Source organism: Lissotriton helveticus, chromosome 3_2 (genome assembly GCF_964261635.1).
Source record: "Lissotriton helveticus chromosome 3_2, aLisHel1.1, whole genome shotgun sequence".
NCBI lineage: Eukaryota > Metazoa > Chordata > Amphibia > Caudata > Salamandridae > Lissotriton > Lissotriton helveticus.
Window position 1 is genome coordinate 474491212 of NC_136062.1, and position 27469 is coordinate 474518680.

Here is a 27469-nt window from a genome sequence, read left to right on the forward strand (position 1 = left end):
ATACGGCGCAGTATGTAGTGCATATATCGCCATTCAACAGAGTCAAACCATTATCAGCGTCGAGTAACACCGCCGCGGCCTCCAGCGTGGGTTCAAGCACATGGAACATAGAGAATAGCGTGCATAAGTCGTGCGAAGTAGACCGCTCAGGCACAAAGCCCGATTGATCCGGCAGAACCGGACCGTGCATCAAGGGCTGCAATTTGGTAGCAATAATTTTCGCCAGGATCTTTGCGTCGATGTAAATCAGTGACAACGGGCGATAGGAATCGCAACACTCCGGGGGCTTATCTTTTTTAAGCAATGTAACAATGAGTGCTTCCCGAAGGGACGGGGGGAGCATCCCGACCTCGTGTGCCTCTGCATAAACCTCAAGAATATGCGGCACAAGAAGATCAGCGTATTTTTTGTAGAACTCAGCCGGAAGCCCGTCGGGGCCCGGCGCCTTGCCATTGGCCAATGTCGCTATCGCTAGTTTGACATCTTGCTCATCTATGGGGAGACACAAGTACTCGCGCTGCGCGTCTGACAGCCATGCACATGCGATACCATCTAAATACTCATCCAGGTCCTCCGTAGACGGCGTGCTCCGCATGCCATAGAGGTCTGCATAGAAGCCACAAAACTGTTCTGTTATGGCCTCCGGGGAGCAGTTCACCCCGCCCTTGTCGTCCACTATCCTGTCTACCCGGCTCTGTTCCGACCTCGTTTTGATCTTGAACGCCAATGTCCTGCCTGGCCTGCCCGCTTCTCCATAACAACGGGCCGCATGTCTCCGCGATACATATTTCATCTCTGCCTCCGCTTGCTCACCGTGCTCCACAACTAACTCCTTGATCTTGGCCAATGTAGCTAGGTCCGGCCGACGAGCATACTCTAGCTCGAGTACACGGAGCTCCGACTCCAAGGTCTGCAATCGCGACCTGATATCCCGAAGAATACCCGCAGCCATCCCGATACAGGTCCCCCTAATGGTGACCTTGAAGGCCTCAACAGTGCCTTTATTTAGCGCAAAATACTGCACTATGGCATCACGTACCGTTTTGTCATAAATTGGGTCCAGAAGCGCCTCGGCTCGCAACCGCCATGTGAAAGGACGACGCACTCCAGCCGGGTTCCTCAACAGCAGACGCACTGGATTATGGTCCGACAGTGTGCGGGCTAGCGGCACCACCTCAATCACCCACTCCATCAATTCCTCCCCCACCAACCAATAGTCCAACCTCGTCCAACTGCCATGCACTGGTGTTGCATGTGTGCCCTCTTGCCTGTCCGGGTTCCGCACTCTCCACACGTCCCGTAAGTCAAACTCCTCCATAACTCGCAATATGCTCGCAGCCACCTTAGGGGTACGGTGCGTTCCTGGATTTGACTTGTCCAACTGCGCGTTTAGGTAGGTATTTAAGTCTCCTCCCTAAACCACCGGCGCAGTAGGCCATCGCCGCAGTTGGTCACAGATGCGGATCACGCACGCCGGATCGTCCACTATGGGGCCGTACATGTTCACAAACACCACAAGCATGCCACACAGCTTCCCACACACCATCGCACAACGTCCTTCACCATCCGTATACCTGTGTAGCATTTGAAAATCAACCCCCTTTTGATCAGAATCAACACTCCCCGCGCATAAGAGGAATAAGATGCAGCAAATTGGAAGCCCGCCCATCGGCCAAGTGCCCCATATATCGTGCCTGAGGCCATATGCGTCTCCTGCAAAAAAGCCACCTGTATGCTATGCCTGGTTAGGTGCGCCACCACCTGACGTCCTTTCTTGGGGGAGTTAAGTCCACGCACATTCCAAGTTAACATGGCCCAGTCAGTAGACATTGTGTACGTTTAAGAAATAGCAATGCTAGAGAGTAACAGAGGGGCACTGAAAACACACCACCCCTCCCTGAGCAACAACTTTGCGGGTAATACCCATTGGGGGAAGAAGCACAGCTGCGCATACCCGCACCGGAGTGCGGTTGCCGGAATCGTTCATATGTCAGTGCCCCTGAGGTTCCAGTATCATCTACATATAAAGGCTACGCAGCCCCATCATGGATCCCAGGGAGAGCAACAGATATACAGCAGCACCACACCCCTCGCCTCCAAACATCAACTAGAGCGACAACTTCCAAAAAGGGCTATGGCAAAGAGAGACTTCCGATAGTTCAAACGCAATATAAAGAGCCAGCATCGCAAGTGACCGTTGTCCAATCCGCTTCTTCCTGGCCCGACTCCTGCCTCTCAGGCGCAGTCCGTTGCTCATGTGGCCTGCCCCTGCAGATGTGTTTCGTAAACTTCAATGCCGATTTGGCATCAGTGAAGAAGTGAGCCTGTTCTTCATGAGTCACTTTCAATTTCGCAGGGTACAACATGGCGTAGGGCACCGCTGCCTCCTGGAGTAACTTTTTCACAGGGACAAACTCATGTCGCACCGATTGGACCGCCGGGGTGTAATCAGGGAAGAAGGACAAAGTGTCACCTTTATATGTCACTGGTGCCTTCGCTCTGGCCTCTCGTAAGATCGAGTCACGATCCGCATAGTTAAGGAACCTGGCTATGATCGGCCGTGGTGGCGCGCCAGGTTTCGGCCTGGGTCCTAACGACCTGTGTGCCCTCTCGACTATCATCACACTGGACAAGGCAGGCCCGAATAGTTCACGCAACATCCCATCAATGAAGGGCTCCATTTTAGAAATCGGCGTAGTCTCCGACAGGCCAAGGATACGCACATTATTGCGCCTAGACCGCGCTTCTAAATCTTCGTTCTTTGCGGTGATTACCTCAAGAATCTTCTCCATTTGAAAAAGTTGCGTGCATGCCTCAGCCTGTGAGTCATGCTCATCCGACACTCTGTTTTCCAGGATATCTAGCCGCTACTCGTGCTTGTCCACCTTCTTTTTCACGACGTTCAATCCAGTCGCCAAGGCATCTATTTTACTGTCTATAGTCTTCATCCCTGCGCGCAGTTCAAGGAGAATCGTGCGGGTATCATCCTCGCACCCTCCTGCGCGGATGAAGCACCTCCTGTCTCATTCTGCCCTTGCGTCCCCTCCGTAAGCCTTGTCTGTCGCTTGGACTCGAAGGCCAGCTTGGCCTGCCTGGGCTCCGTCTTGCCCATATCGCCTGTCTGTTTTAACAATCTGAGGGCAAGTGCCTACCAACTCGAGGGGCCGTGGGCAGCGCAACGTCTCAGCCGGTCGTGTAGTGGATCTATTGCGACAGTTATGCAGGCTGGGGCACCTTCACCACCTCGCTGCAGCTGCAAGTCACCAAGCCTTCACTGCCGCCCCCTCCGCACCAACCAGCATCCGGTCCCTGGACACGCAGGCCTTACGGCGCTAGTAGGCCCCTTCTGTGCTCCTCAGCCAGTGGTGTGCACGGCGTTCCCCCCCACCCCCCCCCACCCCCCCGCTGCCCGGGCCCCCACAGGACACACGACCCTGCCACCCACTCGCCCCCGGGTGCTCCGTGTAGCAGCTAGTGGACAGCACCCCCCAGAAGCCCCAGACAGCTCGGGGACCGGCAAGGCACCGCGAGTGGCACTGCTCCGGCCGCAGCCCCCCCAGGACACACCGCCCGGGCCCCACAGGACGCCGCCGCTACGCCGTGCGCCCCGCCAGGCCCGCACAGCCAGCCCCAGCAAGCCCGGCCCCGCACAGCGCCCCCACTCACCGGCTGATGCCTCTCGACGCTGTTGCTCCGGACCTTCTCTGCGATGTCCAAGCCACAGGTCTCCGGACATCCGTCACGCCGGCCGGTCGCCACCGGCACCACAGGCCTCCAATGTCGGATATCGTCGGAGGACTCCCTTCAGCCGGTTCTGCCCCGCAAATGTCACCTTCCGGCGCCAATTGAGTCACGGCTTACGTAGGGCAACCCAGCCACGCCGCCACCGTACTTTCTCCACTCAGTCGAGTAACGCCGCAGCCACCGCCTCCCTTCACTGTACCAGGCGTGATGCCGCCATTTTGTCATGAGGCACTCGGGCCGCGAACAACAGTATTACAGGGCGAAGATGTGGCGCATGCCACCTTCACTGCTCAGCAACGTGTGCCAGGGCTCTCCCTGATTCCGTAGGGGTAATTACAAGCCACAGACTGCGGCTATAGGATGGTATTTGCCGGGTGTGATGTTCCGGCGCGCCGAGCTCCCTTACGAGGCAGCCATTCCTTGTCGCGCCGTAGCCACGCCCCCATCAATTCTCCTTGTTGTGTGGAAATTGAGCAGCAGCAGCTAACAGCTTTTGACTTTCCTTCCGAAGTCTGTAATGTTATTCTGGTAGCCAGATGACTCTCCACCAATACGGTACATGCCTGCCAATGGAAAACATTTGTATCATATTGTACAGAAAAGTCTATTGACCCTCTTTCTGCTTCTTTCTGCATTGAGACGCTGCGTGAGCTGTTGCGTGTGCCAGAGCTGTAGCCAGAGCACTGAGGATCAAAGATCGTGCTTTGGAGGACGCTCGTGTTTTACCATCGACAGCCCGACTGCACCAGTAATCAGCAAACTCGGCAATCCTGGCAGTTTAAACTGTCAAGAGCCACAGCTCTGTCTCCCTCCTCCCAGAGCAGAGCGTCAGAGGGACTTAGGGAAGTTTTGGAGCACCGGAACACTGAATAAGAAGGAGGCAAGTGCGGCCTTTCGCATGTTCCTCAAAAGAAAATCTTGAAAGTCTCCGCCCTGCCTGGTTATCGCCTTTCCCCCTTATGGCAAAAAACAAATTGGCACAGGCGCTACAGCAGTAGCTGGCTGCAGGGAGTGTGAGCCCTGCAACTCCTGAGGAAGCGGCCCGCTAATGCTGGGTGCGGCTTGCGGGTTGTTTCAGTTGGCCCCGCTCGTGCCAGAGTCTGGAGTTGCCACCCCCCGGAGTCTTCAATAATCTGTCCATAAAAGCAGCAAATTATTGGATGGAAGCAGTTTATGGGCTTTAAGCATACCGAGGAGACAATGATGATGAGGTGAGCTACATTTCTGCCATTAACGCCCCCCAATTTATTTTTATAATTCTGTAGGCATCTGATGTTGGTGGTGGTGCTTACAACGAGACTGACTACATTCTGGATGATCAAACCTGTATGTTTTGAGTGAATATTGATGCTATTTGTGCTCTCGTGGCCCACGTTGTGTATTTTAATGCTATTTGTTCTCTTGTGGCGGCGTTGTGGCATCCTAAAGAGACTGCTACTATAACTGCACCTGTGCCCGCGTTCTTAAATTCCCGGAGGCAACCGGCTAGTAATATGTGATACCACTAATGGCAACCAGTTTGAGTGTTTCCGTCTGGGGTGTCGCAGGAGGAGGGCGACTTCAACTGGAGACCACTGGTGCATCAAAAGTAAATGTTCTTTGAGGCCGGTAGATCTCAAATCAAATCAAAGCGACCCTAATGGCATTTAAAAAGCTGATAAATCACACATTGTATATGAAAGGAATAGGCACTGCTCAATCATTGCAAAAGAGTAAAATAAGGCCGACGCATATAGGCGTCCTTTCAACGATAACTTCTATAACTGAATTTTTCCCAGCAAATCCATTGCCCTGAAAAAATCTCTGTACCATGTTGGAGGATACAGCTGTACAAAAAGAGAAAATGAATACAAACAGTAAGTCAGATGCCCGAAGACAAGACGGCAAGGACAAATTAAATCCTTCAACAGATCAGCAACGGTCAATATTATAAGCCCCAATAAAGGATATTGCAAATATGGACTTTACACTACCCGACATAAGTCTGAGTCAGCTGTCACACTTAGCTGTGCCCAAGTTACCGAAGGAGTCCTTGCAGTTATTTAAAAACATTCCTAGTCATTCTCACGGCTCAAAAGATAATCTATCTCCTTCACCAGACTTCCCTCTGCTCTTAACTTCACAGTCTATAACCCATCAACATATCTTCTCTGAGTCGCTCTTTTCACTATAGAAAGTGCTCGAATCGATTTTCTCACCACAGTAAAAAACCATATCAAACTCCTATCATTTATTGAAACAGTAACTCAAATCATACAACATCTGGTTACTCATAAAAATAAACAATCCCTATTGTCTACACAATGCTGTAAAGGAGAACAAAATGGAAGGTTGGGAGATAAATCTGAACATAGAAATTAACTGGAGGGGGCCAGATTCTTACGGATTCAAAGTAGTACAAGAGCAACGCAAGCTTGTAGTTAGAATAGAAAGGAAGTAGAAAAAACAAAGGAAAATTGAGACAACATCTATTTGCTCCAAAATCTTTTCCAGGACAATGAAGGAGAGCTTGATCTAAACCCTTCCCTCTCAAACTATCTTATATTCACCCAAACAGAGGTACCACAACAACTAATTTCCTCTGCCTCAACATCAACAAATAAAGGTTCCAAGTCAATAGAGAATACAACATCTCAAAAAAACTCTGAAGTAAAAAAGAAAGCTCAAACAAAGTTACACATAAAGAAAGGAAACAAAAAGAAATAAAGGTTCCCACAACTGAAATTCCGGAAAATAAAGTTCCCACAATTAGATCCAATGGTAATCGACCAGCAAGAAGGGAAAAAACAAAAAAACTGGAAAATCCTTAAACATAAGCACTACCAAAAAAAAGGATCATTACAAAAATCCTCTCTGGATGATTCATCTCAACATCTGAAGCCTCATGCTGAAAATGTCATAGGCCAAATTTCTCCAAATGCTTATTTTCCACCTATCCACATCATAATATAATTGATTTACCTATGGAAAACAAATCTCATCAGAACATTTTTTGCACTCTTTAGATTTCAGATCTTTTCACGACAGGCAATGACCCCCTAATTGCCAACGGATCCTGAATCTCCTACAGACTCTTTCCACTCTTCATTGTTTTTCATCTCCAGAAATAAACAGAGTGGCCTTTCTAGAGAAATCTAATGTGGCAACAGCAAAAGTGGAATTTTGGTCAAATATGGTTCCATCAATAGTATTAAAAGAAAGCGGAATGCTACATAAAAAAGGATTTGATTTTATCGGAGTCAACCCTAAAATAACCTCCTCAAGAACAATAGTCCTAACTTGGGAGAAGTTATTTCAATCACAAAGCAATAATCAAAAGGCTTTTTCACGCTCCGCATCAGTAGAAAACTTAACAATATATCTGGAAGACGGAGACAGGAAGATCAGGTATAATAGTCAATCTCAGTCTGAGGATTCATCAAGTAAAAACTCCTGGTCCTGGATCGCGAGTTTCTTAAATGGCAGTAGCCAGGATTTGAAACCGCCCTTTTACCATGTCCATTAACATTGTTTCCTGGAATATGGCAGCGCTTGAACCCTCAATATGATCCTACTTATTAGAAACATCACCATTAATTGCCTGCTTTCACGAGTCCTCGGCCTTAAAAGAGTTTAATCAAACAGACTATTTTGTCTTTGAATTACAAGCAGTGAGAGTGAGACGAGGATATGCAAAGGGAGGTCTAGCTATTCTGTTATCTGAGAAAATAAAGTGGGATTTTGAACTTGTTCATTTACCTACCAAAAATGTTCAGTGCCTTAAGCTAAAAGTACCTAAGGAGAGTCCTATCGCTGTAGACACACTACTTCTGTTTAATATTTACCTTCCTCTGGGCATAGAACATAACCAACTGCTGGTCCATACTTTTGAGTTAATCAAAACCACCTTAGACCCAGAAATCAATTTGCAAACCCTTCTATTGGGAGAGTTTAATGCAAAAATGTCCAACAGCATGGTAACAGCTTTTAGGATTACTGATTTAGACGGACATTGGTCCCTCCCAAATCCTATTTTTTGGAGTCTCTAATAGGTAATAAGCGAGGGAAATTGTTTCTACAACTGGTCTCTGGAATTAATGGAGTAATCTTGAACGGAAGGACAGAAGGTGATGTTCCTGCGCAATTTACAAGAACAAGAGTCACTGGTCAGTGTATTCTAAATTACATAATTTGTAGCTACGGTCTCTTTCAGAGATCACAGCAGCTAAGCATACAATTTACACAAAGCAGCGATCATGCAATACTGAAATAAAAAATTCAACTGAACTTCCTTTCTCCCTCCTCCTGGTCCTTGTCTCAAATGAATGGAAAGACTCATAGTTCTTAAGGCGGGTAGAGTCATATGGAGCACCTCCAGTCTGAATAAACTGAATATTTTGATCGCTGCTCAACAGATGCTTCATTCTAAAAAGGCAAACAATCCAGTTTCAAACTTTGAACACACTCTCTTTGTGGTAGCTCAAGCCATTCTGAAACTGGCTGCACTTGATAATCCAAAACCGCCAAGAAATTTAAGTAATCCCATAGATGGTATCTCAAGGCGATTAAACAATCTAATCAGACAGCAATTCATAAGTGTATCCACTCTTCGGAAAAAATTAATTTCCAATTTACAAAAATACCTGGAAGAAAATTAAATAGATCAGAAAAAGAGAACCAATGGATAAAAACTGGGTTGATTTACAGACGGTAATCTCTAAAAAAAAAATAGGCAACAGTTTTGGTGGATTATAGCAAAAGCAACCAGAGCCTGACAATCTCCTACGGTATATCCAGTCTCTCAAAAGAACTGGGAAAAGTATCTGCTAGTACTCTATAAAGCAGACTTAGATACATTCAGCCAAAGAGCTTTTTGCAGAATGACTGATGGTCTAGAAGTAGGCCAAGGGATTAATGCCACGACTGAGGTACAAATAAAATCATACATCTGTAGATTCAGAACCTCCACATCAATGGGTCCTGACAAGATCCCAGTTATAGTCCTCAAAAGCACCCACAAAGGATGGAGCAAGCTTCTAGAACCACTGTTTAGTTACATTCATAAAACTGGTCAAATCTCAAAATCGTGGACCGGGAGTATTCTTATCCCACTATTGAAGAAGGGCTCAAGACTTTCTCCTACCAATTGAGTGTTCTGTTGGATGCAACTGGGAAGATCTTTGTGGCAAGCATACTGGACCATCTGAAAGACTAGGCTTTTTCAAAGGGTGTCATTCCAAAGGCCCTGGCAGGGTTCTGTCCAAAGTAGTCTGTCATCGACAATATCGGACTCCTACAAACATTATTCAACAGATATGTTATAAGAAAATCACAGATAATTTATAGCTTGTTCGTAGACTTTTCAACATCTTTTTGTTGGGTAAATAGTCCCTGCTTTTGGAGGAAATTGGTGAAAATGGGGATCCCTGGCAATTTATTAAGACTAATTGTGGCCCTACGCACAGCAACGTGGAGTGCAGATGGGAGGAGAAGGGCTAAACTCATAGGATACCTACTTCGAACGGCCTCAAGCAAGGCTGCTTGTTAGCCTCCCTACTCTTTCCCTGTTTGTAAGTGACTTACCGGACTGTCTAGTAGGAATAAAGAACTTCCCACCAAAAATAGCTTCTCATGAAATCCACACTTTAATGTATGCCAACGATATTGTCATACTTGACCTAACGCATTCGGCCTACAAAGCAATTTAGATGCTTTTTCTATTTACACTGAAAAAAACTTCTTGAAAGTAAATATTTCAAAGACGAAAGTGGTTCCCTTCAGGGAAAAGAAGCATCATATCCATTTTAATTCGAAGCTGGGAGGAAAACCAGTAGAGACCCTTGATAATAACTCTTTTCCTCTGCATTTAGAATAGAAAGCTACCTCTCTTGTAAATATATCGAATAAATATCCCGTCTACCCTGACGTATGCCCTAGAATATTTTCCAATAAATAAATAGCATTACCTTCACAAATGTGAAGGAAAAGTTTTTACGGAAAATAACTAATACAGGTCAGGCTACCGCAGTTCAGGCTTTTAGATTAGAACTGTCATTGACTAGTGCTTATACAGTTGCCCTGGCAAACACAATTAGATGGGCATATAATATGCCTAATGCAGATAAAAATACAGTAAGAGCTTTATTAAAGCCTGAAACCTTTAAAGTTGGTTCAAGCAATCTTTTAATTAACAAAAATCTTGAAGTAGCTCTATCTTACTTCTAGTGCACAATCACACTCTTACAGTCCTGGACACAATCCCATCTAAAACTCTTCTTAAAAAATATGACACTGCATCTTAGTTTTGACTAGATTCATTTTACTGCTCACATCTATCTCATTATAGGTCTTATTGTGGTACTCTCTAATATAAGATCTATCATCTGTATTATCATGCTTCGCTAGGGTATCTTGCCTCTGAACACCCGCGGTTGAGCTGTGCTGATGACGGAGCGGTTCCGTTATGGCCCCGCCTGCTTAATAGATCGTGCCGCGCAGGCGCGTCGGGCGGGCCATGACGGAACCACTCCGTCATCAGCACATCGCCAGCGCGGCTGATGACGGAGCGGTTCCGTCATCAGCACGTAACCGGTTATTGTTGACCTCAGTAGAGTTCTAATTCAATTAATAAATATATTATTACTATGGCCTCCCTTTCTAATATGTAACTTTTTGTTTTGACCCTTACCCAGCAGGGCTCTGCTCTGTGCACTCTGAAATATATCTTTCTGCCTTGTCTGCCCTCTTTATTTACAATCAGAGATTTAAATAGATTTCTAATAGGTCTTGAACATATATTCCAACCTTTCCCTTTCATTATGCTGCAGTGGGACCTTAATTTGGTTCTTGCATTGCTGATTTGTGCTCCCTTCAAGCCTTTACACAATTGTCCGCTCAGGCTGCTCACCCTATAAACAGCACTTTTCTTGTGGCAATTACATCGGCCAGGAGGGTGAGTGACCTGCAAGCTTTATTATAGAATCCTCTCTTACTATTAGTTTTTCCTGACAAACTGTTGCTTTGCACAAGGGCCTATTTCCTGCCAAAAGTGGTAACACCATTTCATGTGGGCCAATCTGTCACCATGGCCTCTTCCTATGCTCCTCCTCATCCCTATAAAGAAGAAGAGCGACCCTGTTGTCTGGTCCCAAAAAGAGCATTGTCATTCTACTTTGACTGCACACCAGAGTTCCAGATGGGCGACCAACTCTTCGCAGGGTATGTTGGTGCGAGGAAAGGTCATGCGGTGCATAGGGGGATAATCTCTCAATAAGTCATTCTCTGCATCAAGATCTGCTACACACTGGAAAAGAGTCAGCCTCCTGAAAGCTTAAGATCTCATTCCACCAGAACTAAAGCTTTAACCGCTACGTTAACCAGTGGATTTCCAGTCCTGGACATCTGTCAGGCAGCAACGTAGGTATCCCTGCACACGTTTACCAACCATTACTGCCTGGACAGTCAAGTTTACAGGGATGGGCACTTCATCCGTTCGGTCCTGCAGGATTTCTTATTCTAAATTTGTCTGCAGACCGACCTCCGGGGATGGTATTGCTTTTTGGTATCTATGCAAAGGTAAGGAATCTGTGACAAGATGTCTTTATCAGATGAACAAGTTTGTTATGTTCGGTAATGTCTTATCTCTTAGAGACAATATATAGCCATAGATTCCCAACCTGAACGCCCATACTCTGTGGACATATTTCCGGGGTCAGAGCTTACCCCTGTCAGGGTCCTTCGATTTGACACACCATTTCCAGTGCACTTACTGGCTCCGCGTTTCTGCTGAAAAGTCCTGAAAAGTAACCAATGTCACCATGCCGAGATAACGCATATATAGGAGGCGTGGACGTCACTTTCAGTGCGGACTATGCCGAAGGCGCCACATGGATCCAACTGACACCACCTATTGGCACTCAGGGGTACTGCTTGCAAACAAATCTTCTGGACCCAGTCTAACGCCTGGGGAATTCAAAGGTAAGGAATCTGCAGCTAGATATTGTTTATACCAGATAAGGCGTTACTTGTTCTGTCGCTTAACTACATGCAGTTCAGTACAAGAAGAACCTTACTTTCATCTATTATTATGATGGTGGTCCTGAAGGCTTTTTTGTATGCATGCCACATGTAACTTGTGTTGGGTACTGTTTACTTGAGTAATAGGTATATATGTTATTTACAGTGCAGGATAAACTGCCAAATAAAAAGGAGGTTGTTAAGCCTTTTATGAAAAATGAAACAAAACACATAAAAAGTAACTCTAGCTAATGGACTGTCAGACATGATATTGAGATTATTACAATGAGAAAGTGGCTGGGTGAGTCCTGTGTATAACTGTATTAATTTTTTCAAAGCATAACTCAAAGAGTTGCTCAAAGGATGGAGAGTGGCCACTTTATGCTTCTATATAGAAGACAAAATGGAACTGAGATTACATTAATAGAATATGAACCTGCTACTAATCAGTGTTTCTTCATGCATTCATGCAGGTATCATTAATCCTGCTCTCTGTTACACTGCACAGTGTGGGTGAAAGTGCATTGTAAGCCTAAGGTGCTATTTCATTTTTTTTTTATATTCTTTTTATTTAGCCAAAATTCAAGCTAGCACAATACAAGCAGTTATCCGCTAAGCATAATCAAGCACAGTACAATTACATGTCCCCCAGCCATCCTGCCAGTGATGGTGGATCTCCGACTCCCCATTTTTGTGCAATGTTGCGTTTCGCCAGGGCCCACCTCAATGTTATCCATGATTGTTCCATTTGGGTTAAGTCTAGAGCTTCCCATATATTTAGGAGGCAGAGTTTCGGGGAGGGGAGCAACTCTCTTCAACCCATATCTTCTATCCGCGTTGTGACCGCTGACCAGTATTTTAAAATGATAGGGCATGCCCATTGTGTGTGAAAAAAGGTCCCCTCCATGTTACACCGACAAGAGCACAGGCCTTCGGCTCTCCTATCCATCTGTACCAGGATGTTGGCTGCTAGATAAGTTCGAGGCAAGGTCTTAAGTTGGATCAGTCTCAGCCTCATAGGGATGGCAATTTCCCTAGTGGAGGCCAAGGCATCTCGCCAATCATCCTCATCTAAGTCCCCAACATCCGTTGCCCATTTTTGCCTAAGTTTTTTCAAGGGATCAAGTCGAATATTTATTAGTTATTTGTATGTTAGAGAAATGGCCTTTTTGGGCATCGGGTTTAATAGCAGTATATCTTCTAGCAGAGAGGAGTCCGGTATCTGGCCATCCCTCTGTGTCACTGTCTTTAAGGCATGGCTAATTTTTAAATATGAATGAACGAATGAATATTAAACTTATAGAGCGCTAACTTAACCCAAGAGCGTCAAATATATATACGTTTCAGATTTTGCCAGTTGATATTCTTTCTGAAATGTCAGAAAATGTGATCAAACCTTTCTTGGTCCGCATATCCCTCACAGTCGAGATACTGATCAGGTCCCATTTATCAAACCCTGGACAGGAACTCATGCGGCCCAACTACTCCGGCTCCCAGAGAGGAGTTGCAAGTGTGACTCTTCTATCCCACCCCATTCTCTTATTATCGGCATGCCAGGTTTCCACCGTTCTGGCCGTAGGTCCTGTCAGTCCTAACTTTTTGGGGTTTATGTATAAAGCTCTTAGATACCCCCCGTCCCATCAGCCATATGTCAGTAAGGGTGCTTGGCTCATCCGGGGCGCTGTGAACCCAACGATTAATTACTACGAGTTGTGATGCCCAATAGTACCGCCGGAGATCAGGTAATGCAATCCCACCATCATACCACCCAGCTGTTAGCTTCTGCAATGCAATGTGTGGCGCCCACCCCTCCCACAACAAAGTTTGAACCTCATTATCAATGTCTGTGAAATAGGAGTCTGGGATCCAAACCTGAGTATTTTGTAGTGCATATAAAAACGAGGCAGTGCTAGCATTTTGAATAATGCTGCACGACCCAGCAAGGTCAGCGGCAAACCACGCCAATGTTTGATGTCAAGTCTCAGGCTAGCCAAGGGGCTTTTCAGGTTGGCCTCATAGAATTTGACAGGGTCTGTGGTAATGTATATCCCAAGGTAGCGGAACCCGTCCTCCGCAATAGGGATGTCATGGTCTTACGGTAATTTGGGTTTCGGACCCTGTACCGGAAACAGCTGTGATTTGGACCAGTTGATCGTGTATCCTGAGTGCACACCAAATATGGGTAATATATGTAGGATGCAGTGGATCGAGAATGCAGGGGATGCCACGTACAGTAAAATGTCATCTGCATGGAGGGATATCTTGTCCTCATGTTGGTCCGTCCATTTTAGTCCCCTTATCAAAGGGTCCCCTCTGATCCACACCGCCAAGGGTTCCAGTATGAGCGCGAAATTCAGCAGCGAGAGAGGGCATCCCTGCCTCGTTCTTCCGCCCAATCAAAACCATTGCGATATGTGTTGATTGACTACAACTTGTGCCATAGGCTCAGTGTACAGCAGCTTAATCCAACGTATAAACTTTGGACCAAATCCCACTTTCTCCAACACCGTAAAGAGATATGGCCACTCAATCATATCAAAGGCCATTTTAGCATCTAATGACAATAAGGCAACCTCTTCTCATATTGTATTTTTCCGATCAAGTGCGCCATGTAGGCGCCGCAGATTTGCAGCAGTGTTTCGGCCGGGCATAAAGTCCGCTTGATCCGAGTGCACCAAGTTACTGATCAATGGGAGAAGCCTGTTTGCCAACACCATCGCAAGTATCTTGGCTTCTGCTGTCAGGAGGGATATAGGCCTGTATGCCTCCCATGTGTTTGCAGGTTTGCCCTGTTTATGTATTACCACTATCGATGCAAGCCGGATATCTGCTAGCTACAAATCTTTTGCATAGCTGTCTAGGTACATTTGCCGAAGGTGGGCCGCTAGTTTAGTATTCACCAATGTGAAAAACCCAATCAGTAAACCGTTCGGTCCCATTGCCCTACCGGAGCGTATATCTCAGATTGCTATCTGTAGTTCTTCAATTGTGAGATCACCTTCAAGGGGGACTCGATCATCGGGTGGGAAACTGGGCATCCGAATAGTAGCCAGGAGGTACCGCTGTCAGCCTCAGTTACAATAATTCCCGAGGTGTATATTGCCTCAAAATGGTAAGCAAATCTCTCAGCTGCCTTTTGCGGTTAGACTATGCCCTCTCCTGTTGGACCCTGGAGTTGGTAAACCCATCTACTCGCCTGCTCTCTCTTATCCAACCATGCAAGTAGTTTCCCAGTTCTGTGTTTCCCAGTTCTGAGCTCATAGATTCTATGATATATAGCCTTCTGTCTGGCTGTAGCCGTCTCTGTTAACAATAGCCTATAGTCCAGTCTCCTAGCGTTGAGTGCTTGCTGGGCCGTTTCGTCTGTAATGTGTATGAGGTTAGCTTCATCTATCAGGATTTCCCATTCCAATTGCTCCTTCCTCTTTGTCAGTTCTTTTCTGTTTCTCACCATTATAGCCAGCGCCTGTCCTTTTAACACTGCCCCAAATGCGCCCTAAAGGATCTGTGAGGACGCCACCGAGCCTACGTTTTCTTGAAAGTATAGGTCTATATTTTGCAATATTTCTGTCTTAATATGTGGGATTCAAAGTGCCCAGGGGTTGATTGTGAGGGTGGATCGTGGTGGGCGCAGTCCCCCGTGCATCTCGATCAATATTGGGGAATGGTCCTGGCCAAACAGCGGGCTTCCGAAAAGTCATGGCAATCTGCCGCGTGTGTAAGCATGTAGTCGATCCAGGACTGGGTGTTGTGGGCACCGGAATGAAACGGGAATTGTGAGGTGGTAGGATTGAGTTGCCGCCAAACGTCGACCAGGCCCAGAGACGACAGAAAAGCCGCCAGTCTAGACCCCGTGCTTGGATCACTATGCGGTGGCATCCGATCCCTCATCCCATCGAGTGCCATGTTTACATTTCCCCCAAGTCACTAAGGCGCCAATTGGAAGGTCAGCTATGAACCCACTAAGATCCTGAAGTGTGGTTTGTTGCAGTGCTGGTGGAATGTAGACAGATAATACTGTTAGTGTTCTCCCTTCCCAAGTTCATGTGGCTGTTGTAAATCTGCCCTGTTCGTCTACCCGAGTTTCTTTAACCAAGTATGGGCAATTCTTAAGGAGCAGTGTACCCGTCCCATGGGAACTAGTTGTAAACCCAGTATGCATCACCAGTCAGTAACCCCATCTATTTAATGCCTTGAATGTATTGCCCACCAAATGTGTTTCCTGTAGAAGAACGATGTGTGGTGTGTGTCTCTTCAGGTACTGTAGGACAATCCCTCTTTTAATGTTCTCCCCCATGCCATTCACGTTCCATGTGAGGAACCTCAAGCCCTTAGCGCTATTTCATTTTTGAGTGTTTATTACAACTACGTGAAATCTTTAAACTTGTTTAATGGTCGGCTGCTTAGGTGCCTGCTAAGGCATAAAGAGCTCCGTTGCTTCACTCTGCTTCCAAAACGCGTGAATGATGGGGCGGAAGGCTGTGGAATACACCTCTTTCCTGTGGTCCAAGTTGAATCAATGATATTCTTCAAATTACATATTTTTTTCTTCCATGGAATCTAAAATTGTTGTTTAGGCCTTTTCTCAAATTCTTTTACCCCACTGTTTTTAAGTTTTCTAGGGCCATATGTTTCATCATCACCATTTGCGATTTCTAAATAGCGATTTTTAAGGAATCGCTATTTAGAAATCGCAAAATGGTATGTATGTAGGAAATCGCTTCTTTTTAGCGATTCCTTAACATTCCTAAATTGCGATTAGCAAATTGCTAATCGCAAATTTCCCCTTCATTCCTATGGGCCAGGAGGCCCATAGAAATGAAGGGGAAATTTGCGATTAGCAATTTGCTAATCTCAATTTAGGAATATTTTCAAGGGTGCAGGGGTGTCACAAGAACACCGTGCTGCACCCCTGAAAATGACATGTGTGGGCATATGGCGCACATACATGCCCTAAGGGCATGTATGAGCGTCATATGGCACCTTTGGATTTTAAATAAATTGCTTTTTTAAAAGAATTCGCAATTTACCACCAACTAGAAGTTGTTGGTAATTTGCGAATCCTTATGGGCATTTTTGAAATAATTTTCCTTAGATACATTGCATTTAAGGAATCGCACAATGTGCGATTCCTTAAGTGCAATCGCAAAATAAGGAATGACAAATTTTGCGATTCCTTATTTTGCTGCCAAAATGTTTCATACATTCCATTTAGCAAATTAGCATTCGCAAAGGCCGAAATTCTGCGAATTTCGGCCTTTGCGAATGCTAATTTGCTTGATACATATGGCCCTTAATTCGTAGATGAAAGTGCTGCACAAAGAGGAGGTAAATACTTGCTTGCTAAAAAGCATTTAAAAGCAAAGGCAAATCTCATTTCATTGTCTGATGAAAGGAATTAAGCATTATTTACAAAGACTGATGTAATGGTGTGGATTTTTTGTTTTTGATGCATCTGCACATATCTTGAATTTCATTTTTCTTCTGTAATGTAGATTTTGAAACGTTTCTGGTTTTATTTGGCAGAATAATCGAACTGAATGGCCACAAGCCTCCTTTGACATACAAGCGATTTCAAGCCATTATTAGTCGGATGGAGCTTCCCAAAAAGCCTATCTGTAGTGTGACCCTGCAACAAATGGAGAAGTGCAAGGCAGAAATCCTGGATAATCACGATGAGCGGTATGGTGTGCCATCTTTGGAGGAGCTAGGTAAGTCTGTGGGTGAGAGGAGTGTGTGATGGATGTCAGTGTGACGATATGTGCCCAGAATCATCGGAGAATGAGATTGCATTATAGGCAAGACACGGGCTGATTTACCAGCACGTTCTCACTTTCTCATATCACGATATGTCCCTGTAATGTGGCAGGCATTGCCCACTGCGCTACTCCTGCGTTGAGTAGTACTCAAACAATGTGAGAAATATCAACTGTCCATGAGGTTGAAATCAATGCTACTGTAATGTCTGATTTCTCTGAATGTCATACTTGTACAGCACCAGCATTATGATCTAGTCCCACAAAGGTTAACTTGGTCCTACAAAGTATCCTTAGCTTCCTTTTGCCAGAGTTTCTTGGAAACCAAGATGTGTAAGGAGGGGGCTTTTGTGAAGTGCACTTCGCTATTTTCAAAGCGAGATATTGAAAAGATAGAGCTTCGGGACTAAACAAATTTATAAAAAAGTTCCAGCGTTAGTAAACCTTTCATAATTTTTTTTAATCATAACTAGCTCAGAAGATTGAGTGTTATTAATCCTTAGAAAACAGTGGCCTCTAGTGAAGCGTTTTTTTCTAATCTGGGCATTTGGATAAAAAGCTACAGTGTTGCCTCCCATCTTTAGTGAACCTGCATTTGATTCCGCATTTATAAGGAGCAAGCCATGCTTGTGCTAGGAGAGTAAGAATCAACTCTACTGACTTCTTCGCACCATATCACATACAATAGGACAGCATGAATTAGACTTCCATCCTTTCTACAGTTAACTTACATGCTTGGTTATAGGTATTGGCACCTTTCAGAGCCTCCTACTTTGCCTCCTAAAATGTGCTAGGCCAGGCTTGTGTTAAATGAGCTGCACTGAGAAGCAAATGAAATGCTATTTTACAGTGGTGCACACATCTGTGAGGTTTGGCCACCAGGCACACACGCACCAGACCTGAAGAGGGCAGGTACCCAAAGAGAGCAAAAAATATAGATGCAAGGTAGGAGAGATTCCGCTCTGTACTACTTACAAATGTGGACATCTCGGATAGAAATTTCTGCTTAGAACGCTTCTATATCATTAAATAATTTCACATTTTATTTATAATATTTTTATTTGTTTTCTGTATCATTGATGATAACACACAATACATTTTTAAGTTGGTTTACAGTAAGTCAAAGGAACCTGTAATAACTTAGGGAAAGCTAAAATGACTAGACTAAAGAATATCACAATGAAGGAATTTGTTATTTCTCCCTGGCCCCTCCTTTATCACTATGTACCTACTTTAAAAACTATATTAATAAAAAGGAAGACCTTTGAAAATAACTTACAACGCACCATTTCCCCAATACACAATTCTGATAGGTTTGCAATCGCAATGTTTCATTTTTTTAAAGTTTGCCTCACTGATGCATGCTGTAGAACATTGGTGTGGCCATAACTCTTGCTACAGATTTTTGCACTTTTCAAAAAACAATAAATATCCAAAACTGACCTAATCCTACTAATGTGTTTTTATCAGTTTATAATATACTTTTTTGATACTTTGTTCTATCTCTCTGTGTGATTAAGGAGGATTTAAATAAATACAATTATAGTTCTAGGCAATAAACCTTCCCTACCTCAGACCACTTTGGAGCATCTGCATTGTCCCATAATATGTTTTCATACAACATTCCAAGGGGCATTGTGGGTAAGATAACAGCGGGGAAAAGCATGTCTGTTATAGTTTAAATTATTGAAAGTTATATTCTTTGAAGAAGGACAATGTGCTCTGAATATGCAGTGTGTATCGATCTCGGATTGGCAACAACGTTTTGTATTTCTCCAAATGCTTTTTTGCCTTTATTTGATTACTGCTTTTGCACATTAACATTGCCCAACCCCAAATTGTCAGTCAAATTTGAATTGATTTTTATTACTTCAGTGCTATGTTTTCTTCATTCCTAGTGCTGTGGTGCTTAGGTTGGGGGGCAAGTGTTAATTTAACTTAGTTCTTTGGCATGTAAGATGTACATATTTAATGTTACACATTCATTTGTGTGTGTAGTAATGATTTACATGCCGCTTATCCTTCACATTGCAGGGTTTCAGACCGATGGTCTGGGTGCTGCTGTGTGGCAGGGAGGGGAAACCGAGGCCCTATCACGGCTGGATAAGCACTTAGAAAGAAAGGTAATACAGTGTTAACACTGGCATAACATTTGATTTAAAAGTAATCGGGCAATTCAGTTTGCAAATATGTACTAACAACTGTGCAATACTGGATTTTAGTTTAGTACCCTACCCTCCTCCCATCGTCCTGATTTTTCCTATATCAGTATTCACTTTCTAACTTGAGTGCATCATTTCATTAATGGAGATATGTCGTTGAATACATCATTTGTCTTCAGTAGCCACTTAAATTATAATGAATTTCAACAGGAGTAGAAAGTGTTCCTCTTTGAGCAAATTTTTCAACCTGATAGATACTTCTAGCTGCAGATTCCGTAGCTTTGAATTTCCGTGGCGCCAGGCTGGATCCGGAAACTTTTTCTGAGCAATACCACGTGCGCGCACCGTCGGGGGTCTCTATTTGGCTCCTTGTGACGTCATCGGTGTCGGTTATGACGTTGCAGTACCTACATAGGTGCCACCCAGGCATGTGGCCATCAGTTCTTTTCTTTCTGCGCCATTTAAGTGCCGATCCGGGGAGAGCTACCCCTCTGTATTGGGGTGAATGTACGACATTGTTCTGCATTCTGTCCATAAATTGTTTTTTGCATGGTGGTTAAGAACGCAGCTGAGGTCCTTGGACTGAAGCGGTCTTCAGTGGAGGTCAGGACAAATCTCCTGACTGAAGTGCTTTGGCCTGGGGCTTCCACCTCAGAAACCCCTTTGCCCTTTAATGAAGTGCTTACTGATGTCCTTCAAGGCATGTGGTCCAAGCCTAGTATAGGGGCTCCTGCGAATAGGTCAATCTCCCATCGCCCTGCTCTGGGTGACCCAAGTGCCTAATCCGACAGCCCCCACAGAAAGCTTTGTAGTGCAGGCATCCACATCACAGGGCGCGTTACCTTCGGTTCCTCCAGATAGGTAATCCATGCGGTTGGATTAATTTTGGAAGAAAATGTTGCCCAAGTGCTGCTACAAGTCCCGGAGGAGGCCTGGGCTGTGCCCTCTCAGGCAGTTAAGGATGGGAGAGAGGCAGCAAATTCCCCATAAGGTATGGCCTTGATAAGATGGATTCACTGGGCAGAACCATTTCTTTGACAGTGGTCTTGAGATGCCAGGCCGGGCTTAGCACAACTGGCTTCTCAGGGGATGTCCAGGCAAATCTGATGGGCATGCCCTTTAATGGAACCCGCCTTTTTGGAGAGAAGGCAGATTCGGCCCTAGTGAGGTTCAAGAACTCTTGAGCTACGGCCAGATCCTTGGGCCTCTCTTCTACTTCTCATATCAAGTCTACCTTTTGCCTCTTTTGTGGCAACTGAAGGGGGTTTCCAGCCGTATCAGCCCTGTCCCAAGCCAGACGGGGATGTGGACGTGGTTAATTTCGGCCTATGAATGGAAGCCAGAAGTCGTCTGCCACCCTGCCCTCAGCATTTGCAGCCTCCAACGACTCCTAGTCTGACTCTGCAAGATCACCCCACTCCAGTTGGCGGGAGAATCCATCATCATCTTCCCCACTGGAGGTCCATAACATAGGACAAGTTGGTCTCGCACAGCATTCTGGAGGGCTATTCTCTTCCTTGCTTTTCTTTTTCTCCTCCCATTCTGCCAAATCAATTCTCTCGAACAAGGGAGATACAGAAAGGGCCCCGGTTTAAGAAGTAGGCAGTGGCTTTTATTCCCGCTACTTTCTGATTTCGAAGGGTTGCGGCCCATTTTTAGATTTTCGCACTGTCAATCTCTTCCTCAAGAATGAGAAATTCAAGATGCTAACTCTAGCTCAGGTCTTGTCTGCTCTAGACCTAGATGACTGGATGGTAGCACTGGACCTGCAGGATCCCCATCTTGTCGGGCCACAGGCATTACCTTTGGTTCAAGGTAAGCTGCAGGCACTTTCAGTTTATTGTGCTCGCTTTTGGCCTTACCAGTGCCCCTCAGGTGTTCACCAAGGTGATGGCGGTGGTCACAGCTCATCTGCGCAGGTTAGGGGTGTCAGTCTTCCCCTACCTCAAAGACTAGCTGTTGAAGGAGTCCTCACCCCAGGCTGTCGTCTCCCACCTTCAGACTATGCGAAAACCTCCTGCATTTGCTGGAGTTCTCTATAAACATGCCAAAGTCTCACCTGACTCCTTCACAGACGCTCCCGTTCATCGGAGCAGTTCTGTACACAGTGCAGTTTCGGTCCTATCCTCAAGAGCAGAGAGTACAGAATATTCAGGCTATGTTTCAGCCTCTATCCTGGATTTTGGTGAGACTGACTCTGAGGCTGTTGGTTCTCATGGCCTCCTGCGTTCTATTTGTAAAACATGTAAGGCGGCGTATGCGGGCTCTACAGTGGGCCTGCGAGAGTATGGGTTTCAACATCGAACTCTCACCCAACAGTAGTTTCTCTGGCACCCTTATTTACCGCCCCCCCGGCCCCACCAAGCAGTTCCATGAAACGCTGTCATCTAGTGTGGCTGATAGAGTTAGTACCTCCTCTAACTTCACCGTGCTAGGTGACCTGAATTTTCATTTTGACTCCCCCTCTGATCATACAGCGGCCACCTTATCAGAGGATTTAGCAGCCCTGCAACTTACCCAACGTGTCACCACCCCCACCCATGACAGAGGCCACTTATTGGACCCAATTTTCACTAACTGCCCCGACCTCATAGTGGACTTAGCCATTCCACTGCCTTGGACAGACCACTTTCTGATCCCCTTCAGGTGGACATCGCTCAAAACACCATCATCTGCCCCCACCACAAGGCTTAGGCGAGCCTGGTCGCACCTTGCGGTTGACAACTGGTCCATCAAACTTGCCAGCTCCCAACCCGGGGACCAAGAGGATCCTGCCCTAGCAAATCAGGCCTATGTCAACTGGATCACTCATACCCTGGACACCACCCTCCCTATGAGCAAGACTGTACTGAAGCGTCCCCATAAAACTGCCCCTTGGTATACGCAGGCTCTTAGGGATAAGCAACGTCTTTGTAGAAGGGCGGAAAGACGCTGGCGGTTAGACGACACAGCAGACACTAAAACTCGCTACCGTGAATCTATCGGCGAGTATAAAACCCAAATAAAAGCAGCCCAGCCCACTTATTTCGCCGATAAAATTCTACAGGCCAAGTCTAAACCCAGGGAGATCTTCCAGATCATTAAAAAGTTAACAAACTCGCCCCCTGCGCAACATGTCGAGAAACCTGTCACTCATTGCAATGATATTGCTGAGTTTTTTTACCAGAAAGTAAACACCATTTATTCGGCATTCCCTCCCCAAAAAACTAACTCATCAAACCAATCCAACATCCCCTCAGTCCTCTCCTCTCCCCCCTCTCAACATACCCTGACCCATTTTCCCCCACTGAACCATACCACCCTTGAACCACTAGCTCACAGTGTTAAATCAGGATCGCCGGACGATCCTGCTCCACCTGACATTGTAATGGCAGCTTCCCGGATCACCCTGCCCATCATCAGGTAGGTACTAAACGCATCCATCACCTCCAGCACTGTACCAACTGTCTGGAAACAAGCCATGGTTAGGTCGCTGATTAAGAAACCTAATCTAGACCCCTCTGATTTGGCCAACTATCGCCCCATCTCCCTGCTCCCGTGGGTGAGCAAGGTCTTAGAAAAATATATTAACCAACAGCTAGTGAACTTTCTGGAAGACCATCACATACTAGACCCCACCCAGACGGGTTTCAGACCAAAACACGGGACTGAGACCGCTCTCCTCATGGTTACCGAGGAAGCTAGAAAAATCTTGGATCAGGGAGGATCAGTGGCAGTGATCCTCCTTGATCTAAGTGCGGCATTTGACACGGTCAGTAATGACACCTTACTTGACCGTCTGTCCTGTGCTGGGATTAAGGATAAAGCCTGGGCATGGTTTAAATCTTTTTTGGAGAATAGATCCTTTAGGGTTTTTGATGGCGAGGCCGTGTCCTCTAGCAGACCTCTAAAGTGCGGAGTTCCTCAGGGTTCCTCTCTAAGCCCAGCTCTCTTCAATCTGTATATGAGACCGTTGGCTGATGTCGTCCGCCCATTTGGAGTTAAGATCATCTCCTACGCGGACGACACGCAGCTGGTGGTCTCACTGGCGCAGGAGGCAAACCGACCTCCGCCAGGCGGGCTTAGAGAATGCCTGGAGGAAGTGAAGACCTGGATGTCTTCATCATCCCTTAAGTTGAACGGGGACAAAACAGAGCTGATGCTCCTTGGCCTTTCAGACTGTGGCCTCCCTCCCACCCGGCCCCCCTGTCTAGGTCCCCCACAACCCCCCAAAAATAACATCAAGAGCCTTGGAGTGTGGCTGGACAGATCTCTGTCCTTCAATGTTCAAGCCACAAAACTTTCAGCCACCTGTTTCGGCATCATGAGGATGCTAAATAAAATATTCCCCCTCCTTCCAATGGAAGCAAAACAGGTGGCTATACAAGGTCTCATACACTCACGCCTTGATTTCAATAACGTACTCTACCTCGGCGCCCCAGAGTACACCCTACGTAGGCTGCAGATTGTGCAGAACTGCGCAGCGCGCCTACTGCTCAAAATCCCCCGTAGACACTCAGTGAGGGCCGGACTGACTAGCCTTCATTGGCTACCGGTTCGTCAGAGAGTTCTGTTTAAAGCATTATGCATAGCCCATCAAGCCTTCTGGGACACAGGCCCCAGCATCACCCGCGATCTGGTCACTCATTTCACCCCTAACCGCAGTCTCCGTTCCGGCCAGACTTTCTTGGCAGTGGTACCAAGAATAAAAAGATCCAGATCTGGCGGAAGGACATTTGCATACAACGCCTCCAAGATCTGGAATACTCTGCCACTCCATCTCAGAGCCAACCCGAACCTCAATGTGTTTCGTAAACAATTAAAGACCTTTCTGTTTACATCCCCCCACTAACTGCCGCTCTTCCTCCCTCTGCTTAACAGTAGGTCCTGGTTATCCTAGCGCTTGGACGCCTCCGGGCAACAATTTGCGCTATATAAATCTGCAAGTTTACAGTTTACAGTTTGAAGTTCCAGTGGGCACAGCATTGGGGAAATCTCACCGACGGGGTCCAGATCTCGGAAGGAACTACAAAAGATCTTCAGTGGTGGTTGACAAACCCCAATTGGGTCATCGTCAGACCCCTCTCCCTTCCCCAACCAGATCTCACAGTTGTGACAGATGTGTCTCTTCTGGGATGGGGCAGCCATAGTGGGAGAGGGGGAAATCAGAGGACACTGGTCTCCAATGGAGTCGGGGATCCACATAAATGTATTGGCGCTCTGAGCGTTAGGCATTGAAAGCATTTCTTCCTTCTGTCAAGGGGAAGTTAGTGCAGGCATTCATGGACAATACCACCGCCATGTGGTACTGCAACTAGCAAGGCGGGATGGGGTCATGGACCCTTTGTCGGGAGGCCCTGCGTCTATGGAGATGGGTGGAACAGCAGGGCATAACCCTGGTGGTTCAACACCAGGGCAGACAAACTCAGCCGTTGATGCCTAGCAGATCACGAATGGCGTCTCCAGTCAGAGGTGGTGCAAGGTCTCTTTCAGCAGTGGGGAGTTCCTTAGTTAGATTTGTTCACCTCCGAAGAGAACGTGCAGTGTCAGCAGTACTGTGCGCTGGAGTTTCCAAGGGGGCTATCGTTCGGCAATGCCTTTCATCGCGAGTGGAGCTCAGACCAGCTGTACCCCTTTTTGCCCAAACCACTCCTGCCCAGGGATCTGAAGGAGATCAGGAGCGACCTGGCCCATGTAATCCTTGCGGCTTCAACCTGGGCAAGAAGAGTCTGGTATCCAGAGCTTCTGAAGATGAGCATCGATCCTCCAATCAGGCTGCCCCTTCTGGAGAATCTTCTGTCGCAGCAGCAGGGGATGGTACTCCACCGAACCGGTCATTGCACCTCCATGCGTGGAGATTGAGCGGCGGCAGTTGATCACTTTTGACCTTCCTCCCAAAGTATGTAACAATATTTTGGCAGCCAGGCGGCCCTCTTCTAAGACGGTAAACACCTGCCATTGCCAAAAATGTGTATTATACTGTACAGAAAGGTCTATTGACCCTCTTTCTGCTTCTCTTTACACTGCTCTTTTATTCATTCTAACCCTTGCCCAGCAGGGCTGTTGACCATCAAACCAGCCTTTTTAACAGCGATTACATCTGCTCAGAGAATGAGTGAGTTGCATGCCTCCCTATCTGATGTGTTTTCAGGACAAAGTGGTGATTCGCACCAGGGCTTCTTTGTTAGCAAAGGTTGTGACCCCATTCCATCTGGATCAATCCATCACCTTGCCTGCCTTCTTTTCTCTCCAGCATCACTCTAAAGAGGAAGAGCGCCTCCACCGACTGGACCCAAAAGAACATTGTCATTCTACCATGACCGCACAAAAGAGATCCGGGTGGACGACCAACTCTTTGTAGGGTACATGGTAGCTAAGAAGGGAAGGCCAGTGCAGAAAAGAACCATCTCTTGTTAGGTCATTCTCTGCATCAAGATCTGCTATACCCTGGCAAAGAGGCACCGCCCTGAGGGATTTAGGGCCCATTCCACCAGGAGAAGGCTGTGACTATGGCTTTGGCTCTGGGTGTCCCAGTCCTTGACATCTGTCAGGCAGCAACACGGGCATCTTTGCACATGTTTGCCAAACACTACTGCCTGGATAGTCAGGTCCACAGGGAATGGCATTTTTGCCCGTTCGGCCCTGCAGGACTTCTTAGTTTGAGGTATTGGTCCGCAACACACCGCCGGGATGGTATGGCTTGGGTATCTAATTCAAAGGTAAGGAGTCTGTATTAGATAAACAAGTTACTTAGCTTCGGTAATGAATTATCTGGTAGAGACTCTATCTTGCTGCAGTTTCCTTACAGCCCCACTCATGCCTCCCCGCTTTGCATACTAATGTTGTAGGGCTACGGTTACTCCCTTTTTCAGGGCCCTAGTTTTGCCCACGACTATGTCAGTTACTTCGTGGCTCTGCGCTTCTGGCGTGTAAAAAACGAAAAGTAATGACGTCCGTGCACCTGGGTGGCACCTATATAGGTACAGCGACGTCATAAGCGACGCTAACAACGACATCACGCAGAGCCGAACCGAGCAAGCCCAACAGCGCGCTCAAGGGGTATTGCTCAGCCAATGTTTCCAGATCCAGCCTGATGCCTGGGAAATTCAATGGTCAGGAATCTGCAGCTAGATAGAGCCTCTACCAGATAATGCGTTACCAAAGGTAAGTAACTTGTTCATTAGGTGTTTGTTGTATGTAAAAGAACAGTGACAAAAATGTGAGGGGAGAATGTACCTGTTTATATAGAACACATTTTATATTTATTAATTGTATATGTTCTTTTTTTAATATAGCCTTTGAAATGTGTGAATTTGCAAAATGCGCTCATCCGCACTGGTGCAAATGGAGAAAAAAAACTGGATTGATCTTGGCCAGAATATCTAAGTGCATGATTGGGTCCTGGAAGACTTTTAAGTCTGAGGGAAATGCCATTTTCAAAACAGTGCCAATGCAATGGCAGAATTACTTCTTTTCTAGTTAGTATTTTTTCTGCTTTATTTTTTAATAAAACAAAATATAAAAAGAATACACCCACCAGCAAATAAAAATGGATTTACATATATATGAAATAGCACAGTTCCTCAAACGTCTTTTTATTTGCTACCCTTTAAAAGAGAGAACTTGAAAGGGACCTCTTTCCCAGGGACCTCAGACTCTCACAGAAGAAAAACTGCATTGTTAGTGTAAGGGAGTTCTACGGTTCCACTATGCAGCACAGTTACAAGGTTCCTTGAATGCACAACAGAGTCTCCCTTTCAATCATATTTTCCAACAAAGGAACCTCATGGATGAAAAAACCCACAATTAGTTCCGCCCATGTGAGGGGTCCCA

The 27469-nt window shown here is 46.1% G+C and overlaps 1 protein-coding gene across 1 annotated transcript in view; it reads left to right on the forward strand.

Moving 5' to 3' along the window:
• CRY2 (cryptochrome circadian regulator 2) overlaps positions 1-27469 on the forward strand; it is a 305570-nt gene that overhangs the window by 136048 nt on the left and 142053 nt on the right. Inside the window, exons 4-5 of the mRNA XM_078684383.1 lie at positions 17266-17450; positions 19530-19618. Of these exons, the coding sequence (XP_078540509.1) occupies positions 17266-17450; positions 19530-19618 (274 nt within the window). The remainder of the gene's footprint in view (positions 1-17265; positions 17451-19529; positions 19619-27469) is intronic.